The sequence below is a fragment of the Myotis daubentonii genome, chromosome 20, assembly GCF_963259705.1.
Source record: "Myotis daubentonii chromosome 20, mMyoDau2.1, whole genome shotgun sequence".
NCBI lineage: Eukaryota > Metazoa > Chordata > Mammalia > Chiroptera > Vespertilionidae > Myotis > Myotis daubentonii.
Genome location: NC_081859.1, coordinates 2,030,670 through 2,047,358, shown reverse-complemented (window position 1 = coordinate 2,047,358; position 16,689 = coordinate 2,030,670). Strand labels below are relative to the sequence as shown.

At 41.1% G+C, this 16,689-nt stretch overlaps 3 protein-coding genes across 4 annotated transcripts in view; 1 reads left to right on the top strand and 2 right to left on the bottom strand.

The window, feature by feature from the left end:
- The window catches only part of LOC132222546 (complement factor H-like), a 37,753-nt gene extending 28,078 nt beyond the window's left edge, over window positions 1-9,675 (bottom strand). For both annotated transcript variants that reach the window (XM_059677647.1, XM_059677646.1), the window contains exons 1-7: window positions 9,510-9,675; window positions 7,710-7,883; window positions 6,009-6,203; window positions 5,429-5,605; window positions 2,700-2,879; window positions 1,548-1,730; window positions 1,273-1,455 (exon numbers count right to left, since the gene is read on the bottom strand). In XM_059677647.1, the coding sequence (XP_059533630.1) occupies window positions 1,273-1,455; window positions 1,548-1,730; window positions 2,700-2,879; window positions 5,429-5,605; window positions 6,009-6,203; window positions 7,710-7,883; window positions 9,510-9,567 (1,150 nt within the window). In that variant the 5' untranslated portion in view covers window positions 9,568-9,675. The remainder of the gene's footprint in view (window positions 1-1,272; window positions 1,456-1,547; window positions 1,731-2,699; window positions 2,880-5,428; window positions 5,606-6,008; window positions 6,204-7,709; window positions 7,884-9,509) is intronic.
- The window catches only part of LOC132222545 (complement factor H-like), a 209,030-nt gene that overhangs the window by 156,542 nt on the left and 35,799 nt on the right, over window positions 1-16,689 (top strand). The window lies entirely within an intron of this gene.
- LOC132222550 (complement factor H-related protein 1-like) lies at window positions 11,397-15,681 on the bottom strand. The gene is made up of 5 exons (XM_059677655.1): window positions 15,511-15,681; window positions 14,413-14,589; window positions 12,745-12,918; window positions 12,339-12,521; window positions 11,397-11,814 (listed from the first exon to the last, which is right to left on the bottom strand). Exons 2-5 carry the CDS (start codon window positions 14,474-14,476, stop codon window positions 11,615-11,617), a joined length of 621 nt encoding a protein of 206 aa, XP_059533638.1. The 5' UTR covers window positions 14,477-14,589; window positions 15,511-15,681; the 3' UTR covers window positions 11,397-11,614.

Sequence of the window (16,689 nt, the reverse complement as noted above, 5' to 3'; positions counted from 1 at the left end):
TCATGCTGAATGAGTTGGGCTACAATATTTGAACACATAGTCATCCTAAAGCCATGCTGTGCTTTGGGGATTGCAAGGACATTGGGGTTCATCTTTTGGCAGAACTACATAGGGAAGAGTCATACATGACTAAATATGGTCTCATTTGAAATCTGCAAATTTTCACATCCATTTTTCTTGGTGCCACATATCTCTACATTATTTTCAGTCTATAGTCTTCAAATGGTAAAAGAAAACAATTATCTATGGATAGAATATATTAATTTCCTAGTTTAATTATATATTTTAAAATAACTTTATACTAACAAGAAAAGTTGACTTAAGGTGTAGGGTATAGTGAATGTCTCAGCATACCTTTGGCATGAACACCAAAAACCAGAATAAGAAACTTGGTTTTTAAGTCATAACACATTTTGTATACATGTTCTTAGAATCTTTGAGAAGCTATTTTATACACCAGATCATCCTAGAATCCAATAATATTATAATGCCCTAATAACACATTTATATTGGCTGCAGTATGTTTTAGATATGGACTATGGAAGTTTTCGTACACAGCTACATATTTCAAAAATGCAATGCAGGTGGCAATCCTTTTTGAATTTGATAAGGTATCAGTGTAGGTCTTAGGTAGTTTTTGTTAATAATTTGTAAATGATGAGACTCAAGTGAGGGTGAACAGAACAAAGAAAAGTCAAGTAATTGGCCAAAGAAAAGTAATGATTTTGTAATGCAACCTTGAAAAAAAACTAAAATAAAGGGGATTAATTTAAAACAGACAAGAGGCTTGAGAAATAGCCTTATTGTTAGGGCGGGTCCAGAGTGGTGAGGGACACAAAATGAGTCATCTTCTTCGAGATGAGAACTGAAGGAAGATTTGTAGTCAAAAGGAGGTGTGATGGTTGTGGTATGTCGAAAGATGCTTGTTTTCTGAAAGAATTTATTTATTCAGAGAAAAGAAACATCTTCATAGAGTGAAAGGCTGGTTTACAAGAATTTACAAAGTAAACAGTGAAGAGAAAATTTCAATCATGTGTCTTTAAGTAAAATTTAGCTTCACGGGTTTAAATGATTTTTATATGAGGGACAGAAGCATGAAATTCTATTGTTGATTTCTAATTTTCCTCTGTAGATCCTATTGAACTATAAACAATGAATGTTGGATTCATTATAATTTGCAAGGCGACATTTTCAAAAATATGGTTGCGTGTAGAGTTTCACAATAAAAAATCACAGTGCTATTAATTGTCAATTATAGAAGTGTCTTCTCACCAATGCACTGAGGTGGTTGGGTCCACGTTCCCCTAATACATGTAACTGAGCTGTGACCAATCATTGTAAAGCCTTCTCCACAAGTGAACGCTACTGACTCTCCATGGTGATAGGGGGGCCGTGCTGGGGACACGACCTCGCCGTGCTCCAGCTCAGGTACGTCTCCACATGTACTGTCCTCCTCTGTGAAAATCCCACAAACAAACATTCAACTTTAAAATGTAAGTGAGGTCTTGATATGAACAGAAACACTACTGAAATTTTGGATACGTTACCAATACACACGGGCAAGGGTGTCCACTCTCCATCAACGCACTGAATTTTCCTCGCACCCTTCAGCAGGAACCTGGGGTTGCACACATACTCCACCACCTCACCGTGTTCATATTCCCCTTTCGGTGTGTCGGCCACTGTCCCGTTGGGGAGTCGAGGAGGTTGATCACAGGACTGTACTTTCTCTACGATAGAAATACTGTATAACTAAAGGTTAAAGTGTCTCCTGTACAACTGAAAATCCAGGAAAATGAAGAGATTTTTTTTCTTTAATCTATTACTTATTATCTAACTTATCACAGCATTCTTTTGAGGAAGGATAAAGAATGGTGTTTACACCAGATTCATGTCTCCCAGTTCCGTTATGATACAGAACTAGCACATTGGACATATATGTAAGCCCAGGAAACGTTCGATATTCTAGATCAGGGGTGGGGAACGTCTGGCCTGAGGGCCATAAAAGGCCTTGGAAATCGTTTGGTCTGGCCCTGCCAATGCAATAGGGGTGAGTTAATTAAATGTTTGACCAATTACAGCAGGATAACTTTTAATTGATAATTTTATATGATCTGAGAATGATGTCATAATATCCGAATGGCCCTTGGCAGAGAAAAGGTGCCCCACCCCTGCTCTAGAAGATCTAAAACTAAATGCAAATCAATGACCAAATATCATTGTGTTACTATTCACATTCCACAGAAACATTTCATCAAAACTTTTTTGGGGAAAAATCATTGGAGGCAAGTATTTGATCAACAAATTTTAACTCTACCTTATATAGTATATGGCATTGAATTAACTCTGTGATGCTTGAAATTGTCTAGAAATTCTCAGGGAAACTTGAGGTGAGACCCATGCTGATGGAAATGTCCAATACCAATGGTGGAAGTTATGCAAAAATTATGACTAAAGAGGTCACTCCAGCATCACACAATATGTCCATCTATGGAGATTTTCAGTATATAGTCCAAACAACAATGAAAGATTACTTCCTTAAATAAGAAAGTGGGAGATATCTTACTATCCAGCACACATTCCTGGCTTAATGCACTGAGTTATAGACACACTGGCAGCCAGCAGAAAATTAAGAGAAAAGGGCAGCTGATGTCCAACATTCTAATTCCTGTTTGAGCAGGGGTCAGAGAATTAATCACCTTTACATGTTGGAGGGCTACGGGACCATCCAAAGTGGTAGCACTGAAGAGAGTCTGGTCCGATGAGAGTGAGGAGTCTATTTCTGCAGGAGAATTTCAACACGTCTCCAATGACATATTTCTCTTTCCGGGGCTGAACAATTAAGTTCTGCTCTATATCGGGAACGATGCATTCTCTTTCTATAAAAAGAGTAAATAATTTAATGAGAACGGATGATTAACCAGTGCCAAGTAAACTTTATATGTCATGCAAGAATAAGTGGCGGGGTGCTGCATGTACGGAGAGGCATCAAATAAATGCTCTCCCTGGAAGTGCATTATCTATTATTTCTGACACATCCCTCACATTCAGTTGGGACCCAATGAAGCGATAGATGTGTCCTGAAAACTTATTGGTAATATCAACTAGCTTATTGTAAATATGATTTTACCAATGACATTTATAAAATTAAATGCTACATTTTTGGTATTATCAAAACAATACTATTCTCTCACATTAAACAACAACGAATGCTACAATTTTAAATTGCATGCTTAAATAAAAATTGGTTATTTTAATTTAATATAGTTGGGGAACCAGTCTTTTTAGAGAAGCATTTCTCATGTATTTTGGTAGAGGGACATTAAAAGTTGCTTGGTTATTAACTTAAATCAATTGCTATGAAGAATAAAATCCCAACTCTTTCACGCCTACACTTCCAATGCCATCTTATCGTTTCCTCTCTTTGTTGATCCAGACCCCAGGCTTCATGGTCTCTGAACATTTTTTAAGAGATCACGTTCCTTGCTCTCCCTGTTGCGCGGTTCCAAACAGTTTTCAACCTTTCTGTGTAGAGATGCCGTTCTCTATGACACGAGCCCTCAATCTCTCCAATTTTCAAAGTCCTTGGATATATTCCTTCCTTTGAAAATATAAAAATGTATTAGATATATTATTATCATTTGATTCATTATTTGACTTTTTCCATTGTTGTTGGTGTGGTGGTTTTTTTTGTTTGTTTGTTTTGTTTTCCATAATGCAAGGAGCCTGTATGGAGCCCATGCTAGGTGCATGTGCAAGCCGGCATTGAGAATGTAGACAAACCACCAGAATATTTTTTAAAAATATGAGAATGTTTGTCACCATGGAAACATTTCGCAGATCTGGACGAATGAACAATGCTTCTGATCAGCTTGGTGTTGCCCAAAGACACGTGCTTGGCGAATCGTGGAGTGGAATTGAGACCCACCCAGACTATGAATCCTCTGTCAGACTTCCTGTCCCTTTCATCCTTTTATCTCCCCAGCCCTAAGGCAACATTCATTCCAACATTTTTCCTCCTGATTCTCTGAGTCCTTTCATTCTCTCTACTTTGCGGCCCTCTCCTCCTCTGTGGGACATCTGCATGCTGGAATGCTTCAGGGCTCAGATGGAGGGCTCCTCTTTTCTCATTCTGGATTCTTTCCCCATGAGACGTCACCATTTACATGGGGAGAATCTCATATGTTGATCGGGCCAGGCCTCAACATTCAACTCTGTAGCTTAGAATCCAATATTGATGGTCCCTGGGCGGCTCAACGCTCATGCACCCACGTCAACAGTGGAGATGCTCCTCTCCAAGAGCTCTTTCTCCTGCCCGCACCGCCTGACCAAACGCCACCTCCACGTACCTGCCTCCTTCTGAGAGAACATTTACAATAAACGTGTGAGTCCCTGGACGATCACTCTGCCTGACACCCAACACTCAGTAACGTCACTGTCTTTTCTACCAACATGCATCCCAGATCTGTCCTCTGCTCTGCATCTCCTCAGCCGTCACTCTGGCCCAATCTCCACCGGAAATCTCCCCCTTCCTCAGTGGAACCCTCATAGTTCCCAAGGATTGTTTGGTTTTTAAAGCTCTACACGTCCTGTCCCCATGAGTTTGACCCACCCACGTGCCCACAGATGGAGGTTCTATTTCTAACCCCGGAAAACAGACAGCGGGCTGGCAGACATGCAGGATTCGTGGAACTGTCCTCAGAACTGCCCACAATCAGGAAATAAGGAAGTCCTCCCGGGACCTGCAGGGACGAACACGCAGCTGGGAGGTGGCAAGAACCAACTCGGGAGAAAACTGCTGGGGAAGTTGTAAAACATATCACCTGGGTCACGAGTATCTAAGTTCACATAATATAAACGGTTGCATTTAGAATAACAAAACAATGATATGCTTTACACACATTTTGTGTATTTCGATGATCCTGGAAATCAATACTTACCCTGACAGGTGGGTGTATGTGTGGATAAGTTCAGGTAAGGTGACCAGAACTTCCCTTTTCTGTCATTCAGAAAATGCATGCCCAACACCCTAGCAGACATATTGTGTTCCCATTTCATTTCTATGAATTTTAATCTGCACACTGAAATATGGGCAACAGAGATCAATATTAAGATTTAGCTTTTGAAAGAGTCTAAGTGTGGTTTTCACTTAGTGGTCTACTGGGGCTGAGCAAATAATATAGAAATGTCTAAACATTTAATTTTACCAAACATTAAAAAATGTTTTTTAATAAAGAATAAAACAGCGAGGGGAAAAAAACAAAAAGAAAAGAAAAGAAAGGGCATTTCCACTCATACACACTTGAAAAAATTAAACCAAGTAGGGCCACTGGCAAAACAAGGAGCTGATAGAAACCCTTTGCCACAGTTATTACAGGTGAGTCTTAGACAGTCACAAACAGACTGGATCTTAGACCAGTTTTCTTACCGACATGGATGCATCTGGGAGGAGGAAGCCAGCCATTCTCCGTACAGGTCATTGTGGTCTGCTTGTTTTGAAGCGTGTAGCCAGGATAACAATTAACACGTACAGATGTGCCCTGCAAATAGCTTTGCTCATATCGTGGACGATGTCCATTTTCCAAATCATTGAAAATGCATTTTCCTGAGAATTATAAAATGATGATTAAAAACCACATAAATGGGGTCAAAATAAATTAAAAACTATCTTTATACTATTTAAATTAGAATGCATGAGCATCCGAAAGTAGCACATAACTTAAGAAACACTATAGCTGCTACCAAATGTTTTTAAAAGCAATATTAAATAGTATTTATCTGTAATTTCCACAATTGAAATATGTGTAAATGCTAAGGGCAGGCTTGTAGAATCTATGTCTATGTCTCCTGCTGTTAATGAAGACCCTTGGTGACAGAGAAACCCAGTGTCGGTCTTTCTGCTCAGAGACTCATCCTCCACCTGCTTTCCCCACAGGCTTAGGGAGCTCACGTTGGCTCTCTCCACTCTGGACTATGGCTACGGGCACAGGACAGAGAGGTTCACTCACTGCGGCAGGGCACTTCCGGGAACCAGCCACCTCGTGTGCAAGTCAAGCGATCCCACTTGCTTCGTGAAAGAGTCACATAGTTGTCATCACAGGAATAGTGAACCCTTTGTCCTACCGAGGCTGGGAAGGATAGTTTATACATGTCTTCCCTAAGAAGGAGTCCATGTTTTATTTCTGGAAAGTCACAGGGCTTAACTAGCAAGTAAAACAAACAAAATGTACTATAAGTAATGTTTTGCCTTAATAGAAATGTAATGAGAGATACATTGTTCCTATTGATGAATTATACTCTCATATGCCCAGAATTACACTCATTGCATTAGGCTTTCTAGGAAAAGAAAAGTTACAATCTTCAGATGATGTGAATAATATATGTTCCCTGATCATTTCACAATATATACAAATATGGAATCATTATAGTGAACACCTGAAAGTAACACACACTGTAGGTCAATATTATCTACATAAACCATCACTCTCCTTGTCATTGTTATGCACACTGAGGCCTGTGTCACGGGGGTCATGGCCTCCTCTTTAAGGCAACTGACTGTCAACATTCATTAGGCCTTGGCCTTGAATGAACACTGAGCCACTGACCTGTTATGTGTATCATTTCATTTGTCACCCATGGAAGATCCAGCTTAAGTGCGGGCCCCTTTCCCAATGAGCTGATCCACAAGGAGCAGCAAGGAGATGGTAGAGACAGAAAACACTGGGAAAGGGGCAGCCCCCCAGGAATGAAGTGCCCTGTGGACTGAGGGGCGTGTGTGACAGGTGGGGCTTTAGAAAGTGCACAGTGTCTCCCACATTCATCCCCTCATACAAGGGAGCCCCGTGCCCCTCCCTTGAGTGAGGCTGGACTGAGGGCCGCTCTTCTGAAGAGGTCATGTGGCTGAGGGGACCCTGTGACCAGGTCATCGATGCTCTGGAGGCGCCCCCAGGGCCCTCAGGTCATCGCTCGGGGAGTGTGACCTGCCCTCAGGCCGCCGATGGGGACGCCCAGGGGGACGGCTGCGGAGGCTCCTGCACTCGCCCTGGGCAGCGTCCCAGGGAGCAGCAGGGAGGACCCAGAACCAGGCAGCTAAGCGGCTCCCCAATCCTGACCCACTGACGCTGACACACAGGGGGCTATTGTCTGAGGCTGTATGTTCAGGGGACTTTGTTACACAGACACCAATATCTCATGTTCTAGGTTTTGAATGGTAGTGTTGTTACCCAGTGTTCTAATTCACATAGTAGAATATTAGTGAGAGAAACATATATTCATACATACACATACACATATTTAACACTGATTAGCAAAAAGTTAAAAGTTTTTATTAACAAAAATGTGGTTTTGTTCTTAGAATTGGAGACTTTGGAAATCAAAGACTGCCTTGAAGTCTCTGCTTTAACTTCTCAGTGAGGCAAAGATTTGGTCTTTAGTTTTCATTTATTTTTTATTGACTTCAGAGAGGAAGGGAGAGGGAAAGAGAGAGAAACATTAATGAACAGAGAGAATCATGGATCGGCTGCCTCCTGCACTGGGGATCAGTTCACAACCCGGACATGGGCCATGATGGGGAATCGAAGGTGACCTCCTGGTTCAAAGTCGATACTAAATCACTGAGCTGCTCTAGCCAGGCAGATCCCCTGTATTTTTAAGTTTAAGAGAAGTAATTGTGGAATTAAGAAGCGGGTGAAGCTATGGAGGGAACTTACAGCTACATCTTGGAGGAGGATCCCAGCCTATGTCAGTACATTTTGCAGTATTTCTCCGGATGGAAGGGAAGAAGCCACCTTTGCAGGAGTATCTGATTGTGTCTCCCAGTCTGTATATGCTTCTGTCAGCAACAAAGTGACTGTTTGCAATTCTTGGAGGGTCACATGTCATTTCTGAAAAGTAAAAGGACAGGTGTGTTATGCAGAAATCACATGAAAATCATCAAAGACATGTGAATCAGTGAATGTCATTTCTTTCCAAAGAGCACAGGGCATTGAAATGAGCACCCTGTCCTCACATGTATATTAGCAACCACTATATTATAACTAATAGAGAACATATGCGACCTCCTAGGCCAGTGGTTCTCAACCTTCCTAATGCCGCGACCCTATAATACAGTTCCTCATGTTGTGGTGACCCCTAATTTCATTGTTAGAAATTGAACATAACTAAATCATAGTGATTAATCACAAAAACAATGTGTCATTATATTGGGTTTTCTAATGGTCTTAAGCGACCCCTGTGAAAGGGTCGTTCAACCCCCAAAGGGGACGCGACCCACAGGTTGAGAACCACTGAAGACACAGTGTTAAGTAAAATATGTCTGCCATCTGCAATGAGTGATGTTAATCAACATGAACCTCAAATGAGCCTTAAATGTTTTTATTTTTCCTGGTCGATGTGGCTCTGGGGTGGAGCATGACCTCTGAACCAGGGGTCAGGGTTTGATCGCTGCTAAGGGCACATATCCAGGTTGTGAGCTTGATGCCCAGTGGGAAAGTGGGGGTGAAGGAGGGAGCCTATCAACGATTCTCTCTCATCACTGATGTTTCTAACTCTCTCTCCCTCTCCCTTCCTCTCTGAAATCAATAAATATATACTTTAATATATGTTTTTCTCTCACTTTAACCTGCTATATCTATTATATTTTCATATTCCCATTGTAGTCCAGTCTACATATCTTAGTTTTCACTTCATAGTATAGCTACATTTAACACCAATGCTTGAAGTCAAAAGCTCTGAGACACATATAAAAACACACATTTCCCTAAGAGACCAACCAAATACTATTGGGAGAATGTTGTTAAATTAGTTAGGAATAGAAGAACTTCTGGTGGGTGCTTTCAAGCAGTGGGCATACATCCCTTGATAAATTGTAATTCCCTACTCTCATCATCTCCATGAAAGTAAACGGTGCTGTTAAAACATTGCCGGTGCCTCTGTCCAAAAGAGTGACAGCTGAGACTGTACAAAGTGTGAGGCCACATGGTTCCTACTGTTGGAAGCCATCATTGAGACTTGGGATAAGAATAATAATCCCCCATGGGCACTCCCTGCTGTGAATCAGTAAAAACATCCAGTTTGCACAGGGACGGATGAATTGGGTCAAAGGTGACTTTTATTTAGCCGGTCCCTGTACTTCCCATCATTCCAGCCAATGACTTATTGTGAGAGATTGTCCCTAATGAATGCAGAGACCAAAGTGTTGGTAAATTACCCTCCAATACCCATAGCCGGTGGGTTTGACTGCTGGTCAAGGGCACATATCTTGGTGGCAGTTTCCATCCTGGGCCCTGGTCGGAGCTTATGCAAGAGACAACCAGTCCATGTGTCTCTCACATCAATGTGTGTGTGTGTGTGTGTCTCTCTCTACCCCTTCTCCCTCATATTCACTCTTTCTCTAAAGATCAATGGAAAAAGTATCCTCAGGTGAGGATTTTTTAAAAAGTAAAAACAAATGAAAATGGGCAAAGTTCTACTTAAGAAGGAGCCAAATATTCCCGTCAGTTTCAACTCACCTTGTCCTCGAGCCCAGGAGACCCACAGGGTGAGGATGACCTTGACTAGTAACAGCATGGCGGGCTCCCGGGTGTGTTAGCGCACAGAGTCCAGCGCTGCTGTTTGGGGCTTCAAGTCTGCTTCACGAGCCGTTACCGAGTGTGGCTCTGAATTCAAGTGAAACTACCGGGAAGCTGGTTGACTGGGGTCACTCGGGAGATATCAAAGTTCAAAGACTTTTGCAATTTTGTAAATTTGCATGAAGGATTTCACAATCATTTCTTGAGTTACTTCCATGATATGTATTTGTGCCACTTTCCTTAGATAAGTTGAAAACTGGATCCAAAAGTGATATGAAACTCTAATCTTTAGACACTTCTTGAGAATTGGTGAGGTTCTTCCTCAAACAGGAGAATCACACGGGAATAACTCTGCCTGCATGTCCCTGTGACGTTCTCTCACCCGAGTGCAGTCCTTAAGGGTCTATGGACACAGCATACATTCCTATCTCTAGGAAAGCACTGATTTTTGTGTGAATTCACACTAGACAACACCACAAAGTCCAAGAATTTCAGCACATTGTTGGCATTCAATTTTTGTCCATGTTTTGTTTCTTTTTAGAAGCAGTGAGAGAGAGAGAGAGAGTCAGAGAGAGAGAGAATATCAATGGGAGAGAGACACATCCTGCACACGCCCCAACTGGCACAGAGATGAAACCTGCAACCCAGATACATGCCCTTCACCAGGACTTGACCCGCAGACCCTTTGGTCCTTGGACCCACATTCTGACCACTGAACCACAGGACAATTTTAACATATAATTTTTCATTGTACTATTTCCCACAGTACATTCTAAGCTCACGTGTTTTGTTTGACCGGTTAAACATCCGATTCAATAGGCAGAAAGCCACACCGTTACGTCCAATGCTGTTTATTGCTCTAGTGGCAAGTAGTCTAATCCCATGATGGTGAAGAATTATTGTCTTGGTACAAGTGTAAGTGATGACATAGTTGCGTTCACAACTTTGGGAGAAGATTAAGTTGAACAGGAAACTAACATATTGCTTTTTTTAAAAAATATATTTTATTGATTTTTTACAGAGAGGAAGGGAGAGAGATAGAGAGTTAGAAACATAGATGAGAGAGAAACATCGATCAGCCGCCTCCTGCACATCTCCTACTGGGGATGTGCCCGCAACCCAGGTACGTGCCCGCAACCCAGGTACATGCCCTTGATCGGAATCGAACTTGGGACCTTTCAGTCTGCAGGCCGACGCTCTATCCACAGAGCCAAACCAGTTTTGGCTAACATATTGCTTTTATGTCCTTTGAAATATAGTGGGAAAGAGCAGGAAATGCCAGAAGCCTGGCAAGCTTTGAGCAAAGAGCAGTAGGTGGGACTGGCCACATATCTGGGGCCACAGGGCTTCCTCATTCACATCGGGGGAACTCTATTGTCCCTTCCTGACACGTGTCTATACTCTATATTATATCAGTTTTCAAGTCCGTGTTACAATAGCTAGGCCCTTGGTTAGAATGTAATCCTCTCTATGACCTGTTTGAATGATTGTATGTGCTAGATGGATAGTAGATGTTGCATTTCATCATTCTGGGGGTATAGTGAGCCATGGATAGAGAAGCAAAACTAAGTAATAGCCTCTACCATCTGAGCCAACATGGATGTGACACAGTTTGGTTTTGTCGTGTTTTTGAAATGACTTTAAGGTGAAGATGGAGACAAGCATTTTTTATCTTTTCCTCTGAAATTAGAGTCTCAAAATGCCCCTTCATCTGTGGAGAAGCTCTGAGAAAGTTGGGGCGGGGGGGGGGGGGCGGTAAAGCAGGGAGGGAAGAGATGGCATCTACTTTCTGGCCAGAGACGTTTCATGAACAGAACACGTAGCATGTTGGTTTGTCACATTTTAATGAGATGCTTATGAGAAGTGATCCGTTGGTCTCAGATTACAATGACATCTCCCACATGGCATTTAACAGGAATTGTGATTAATGAATAAAAGTGAGTTACAGCCTACTAGAAAAATAAATTGAGAAGAATTAGATTAATATTAAAACATTCTGAATGAGGTGCATATTTTAATGTGAAAACTGCCACACAACTCTCATGTTATGTACAAGTGGGATACTCCATTTTTCCTTCTCGACATTGTACTCGGAATGCATAGTCTGGTGACAATTTACGATAGTAACCTCGACGACACCTAAATTCAACAAAATCATTTGTTCTGGAATAAATTTTTTTCGCATATGAATATCTCAACTCTATGTTATGTTTTTCCATTTCTGCTTCTGATATTACACATGCATCTGAAGGTAAAAAACAAAAACAAAAACATAAAACTTTAACTAGCAACAAATATTTTCCACAGAATGTTACACTTTTATGTAGAATTTTCTACACAGATCTAGGATTTTAATCTCAAACCCTTTTCCAAACCAATTCATTGAAAATCTATCATGTTGGTATAACTCATTTTAACTATCAATGATGTATAAACGAGGCACTCTGTGGAATGAGTGATCATTGCATGTTATTGTCAACATTCATAATGTCACCTACGCTATGAAGGGCTTTCATTAAAGAATCCTTGAAGTGGGTGCTGGAGGTGGATGAGGGTGAAGGGGGCATAAGTGGTGAAGTGGGAAAATAAATTAAGGAAAAATGATAGTTTCTTGCTGTTGTTGCTCAAGAATTTTTCAGACTTTATTCCTCAGACATGACTATTTGGTTGTCAACAGAAGGGGTGATAGTCCATGCACGTTCTGTTGTAAACAGCAAACATGACATTCATACGGATTTCCCAGGGTCCACGAGACATTAAAAGACTTACCTAAGCATTTGGGTGGCTCAGACCACTGTTCATTACGGCACGTTATTCTCCTGTTTCCCTCAAGTTCATAGAAGGCCTGGCATTGATACTCCACTGAAGACCCGGGAGAATAGACTGCTAATGGATACGTGGTAATGTCTCCATTGTCAATAACAGGAGGGGGCCCACATTGACCTGAGGACTCTAAGAGAGGATAGTGTTGGTTTATTGAGTGAGCAGTTGATTTTAAGGGAGCTGCAGAGTAGGTGGGAGCTACACTCACCTCCTCCCGGCCCCAAACCGATTTATAGGAAACAATAGAGCAATCAACCTGAGTAACCAAATGAAGGCCAGCGGGACAGGAGTCTAGTAACCAAGTGCTTACAGAAGCTGCACAGAGACTGGGAGGGGAGAATGAGACACCTACCCTTGCACTCAGGTGGGTCTGTCCAATTCCCACTTAAGCAGGTCACCACTGGATTCCCGAAGAGGCCAAAAGGGTGCCTGCACTGATAATGTGCTATATCCCCATGTTGATACCTAGGCTTCTGGTTTGGTATGAAGGCATTTTGCACTGGGGGAGGGCTGCCACAGGAGAGATCTGAATAACGAGAAAAAATGGATCTGTAATGCAGCGATCATTTAGACACAATTGAGACAGAAAAGTTCACAAATTTGCAGACAAGACTGAAAAAAGAAGATCAAGCAATTTTTTGATAAGAGGCAATCTTCTATATCTTAAGTTTCTTTTCCATCCTCTCTGAAAGGTTAATAGAGATTTTTTGTGCAATGAAAATGATGATATGCTGTGCAAAACTTTTAATTTGATGTAGTCCTATTTTTTTATTTTTTTCTTTTGTTTTGCTTCTCTGAGGAGATATATCAAAAAATAAATATTACTATGAGAAATGTCTAAGATTTTATTGCCCGTGTTTTTTCTTCTAGGATTTTTATAATTTTTGAAACTTGCATTTATGTCTTTAATCCATTTTGAGATTATTCTTGTGTAAGGTATAAGGTGGTCCAGCCCTAACCGATTTGGCTCAGTGGAGAGAGCATTGGCCTGCGGACTCAAGGGTCCCAGGTTCGATTCCAGTCAAGGGTATGTACCTTGGTTGCGGGCACATCCCCAGTAGAGGGTGTGCAGGAGGCAGCTAATCGATGTTTCTCTCTCATCGATGTTTCTAACTCTCTATCCCTCTCCCTTCCTCTCTGTAAAAAATCAAGAAAATATATTTTAAAAAGAGAAGGTGGTCCAATATCATTTTCTGCTTGTGTCGGTCCAATTATACCAGCACCATTTATTAACCAATGGCATCCCAATAAAGTCAATAAAAATTTAAAAACTTTTTTAAAAGTAAAAAAAAAAAAAAGATGGTTTTTCTGAACATTTTTCTTTAAGTTTAGTAAAATAAACATAGATTACATAAAATCAAGTGAATTTATAAACCCAAGACACACATAATAAACATATTATTTGGCAGCCAAATGTGGTTCCCAAACATCATGATTTTGAATTGGGATTTCAGGTCCTTATAAAATGAGCAGAGTAGCCAGGTTCTTGGAGAATAAGTCAAGTATTCACATGCTTTGAGGAATATCGCATGGCTAAAGAAGATGATTACTTAAGATATCCACACAGAAACTGAGGAAAAATAAGAGTACAATATATTTACAGTTTCCTAAAAATACTCCAATAATGTGAGTGCTTAAGGGCACTGCAGTGAGCACTGTGAGGTTCACTGGGGAGACTCGGGTGGATATAAAGCAATAAGGGACTGAAGCTACGGTTCCCCACAAAAGTGGGCGCAGAGCCCGCTGGGAATTGCTACAACAATTTCAGGGTCACAACCCCTGGGCTTCTGATGTGAGTCTGAGTAAGCCTGTGAGTCTGCATTTGCCTTTCTACCGATTCCCCAGAGACGCTGACACGGCTGTTTCCGGGGTCACACTCTGAGGGCTCTGGGGCCCCAATGCCCAGCACTCAGTGCACATCCCGTTCCTCTCTGCTGAGGCATAAACCTTCCTTCATCTGGCCTAACCCAGAATCGTATGTCTAATTTTTAATGAAGCCAGAAGCCATTCACCAAAATACCTTTGCATTTGGGTGTTCCTATCCATACGCCGTCCCTGCACTGTGCAACATTGGGTCCATCCATCTGGTAATGTTCTGGACATCGATAAGCCACTTGTTCTCCTGACTTGTATGAGTTCTTCAACCGGCCCACGAGGATGGCATTGCCATAGCTGGGTGGGCTAGAACAAATTGTTTCTGAAAAAGGAAGAACATAGACTTTTCAGTAAATCTTTAAAAGTACATGTTGGCCAATAATTATACTTTAGAATAATAGGTACACATAAAACCAATGCCTACTGTACAATGTTTTTCTTATAACTTAAAAATGGTAGCCATCTTGATTCAGTTATTTGAATAATTTTACATTTATCAAAAGTGCAATGTGGGGATGGTGGCATTGAAAGCCTGAGGAGATGGGCATACCGGGCATGACCGAGACCAAACTTCTTATAATCAAATTCTTATCTGTCCACACGAGCACAGACACCATGTGTATTTGACATTTTTTGCTTCTGTCTAAATGGTTTCCCATAAAAACATCAAACATCTTAAAATAACTATGTTTTAGTTGATTTCAGAGAAGAAGAGAGAGGGATTGAGAGAAACATCGATGATGAGAGAGAATCACTGATGGGCTGCCTCCAGCATGCCCCCTACTGGGGATTCGATCCTGCAATCTGGTATGTGCCCTGACTGGGAATCAAACTGTGGTCTCCTCGTTCATAGGAAAATGCACAATCACTGAGCCATGTGGGCCTGGCTACATCATCCATCTTAGAACATTATTGATTTATGAGGACATAACTGATAAACTCTCAGTGAAATGAATAATGATGAGGTTGGTGAGCAGGGACCAGCTGTGATACAGGAAGAGATGAGAAGTCAGAGGATGCCCATCAGAGCACGTGGACAGTGAACACGGATGACATCCAATGAAATAACTTGGCTCCTGTTACCAAACTTCTCATATTACCATTAATTGTGCTATTCATTCTCTAGCAGAATCCAGAACTTCTAGAGATATCTTCTAGAATTAATGCAGTTCTATAGTTTTACCATGGATGTTCTGAACTAAAGGTATTCATCAGCCTTAGAAGAAAATGAAATACACTATACTTGTGCATTCTGGGGGATGGGACCAATTTCCTCCTGAACATTCTACAGACGCAGGTCCACGGATCCGAAATCCAGGTTTACAGGTGTAAGTATAGCTTTCCCCATGTGGGTAACTGTTTAACCTGTTAGACAGATCAGCATTGGAGACCTCAGGGGGTGGTCCACAAGGAAGTCCTAAAAAAAAAAAAAAAGAAGAAAGAAAGAAAGAGTGACTGCATATTTCACTAAATCTGAACTTTACTTCATGTCCTGGTTGTCATATTTGGTACTTTCATTTGAAAGAAAATGTTCACACAGGTGCTAATATCACATGACAGGAAAGGTGCACAAATGCTTCACAGACCAGCATGGTGGTGTGTCCAGCTGTCAGCTTGAGCAGGAACTTGAAGCAAAAACTGTGAACACATCTGAGATTGAGCGTATCAATGTTTCTCTAACGAATCATGAGCAATAAAAAGAAACACATTGAGAATCACCTTAAGAAAAGTACCCTCTATTGTAACAGATCAGAATGGACAATGGAGAGAGAACATAAATCTTTATAAAACCTGACGACAAAGCCTTTATTGCAACCCATAGGAATATGTAGAAATAGGAACAGGGATATTTATATGAACACTTAGGTTTCATTTCACCACATTTCAGGTTTTGTAGGAAAAAAATGCCCAAATTACAAGTGATTTCAAAATGGACCAATGAAAGTAAAAAAAAATAGGCTTGATTTGTTTATGCAAAAATAATTTGATAAAATATTAAAATCTATATAAACGAAACATAATTCTTTTATATGTTTATAAATTTAAAGAGTTATTTCTCATGACTTTGATGATGACGATGGAACCCTCATAGTTCCCAAGGGTTGTTTGGTTTTTAATGCTTTACATGTCCTGTCCCCATGAGTTGGAATACTCTGCATCCACCCACATGCCCACAGATGGAGGTTCTATTTCTAACCCCGGAAAACAGACAGCGGGCTGGCAGACATGCAGGATTCGTGGAACTGTCCTCAGAACTGCCCACAATCAGGAAATAAGGAAGTCCTCCCGGGACCTGCAGGAATGAACACGCAGCTGGGAGGTGGCAAGAACCAACTCGGGAGAAAACTGCTGGGGAAGTTGTAAAACATATCACCTGGGTCACGAGTATCTAAGTTCACATAATATAAACGGTTGCATTTAG

Bases quoted from the DNA above. Each gene is read 5' to 3' on its own strand.
- LOC132222550 (XM_059677655.1), bottom strand. From the start codon at position 14,476: ATGGATGGACCCAATGTTGCACAGTGCAGGGACGGCGTATGGATAGGA. The intron at 12,522-12,744 runs GTAGGTGTCTCA...ATCCTCTCTTAG, and splicing joins AGACCCACCTGAGTGCAAGG to AGTCCTCAGGTCAATGTGGG. The intron at 11,815-12,338 runs GTAAGTCTTTTA...TTTTACCTTCAG, and splicing joins TGAGCCACCCAAATGCTTAG to ATGCATGTGTAATATCAGAA.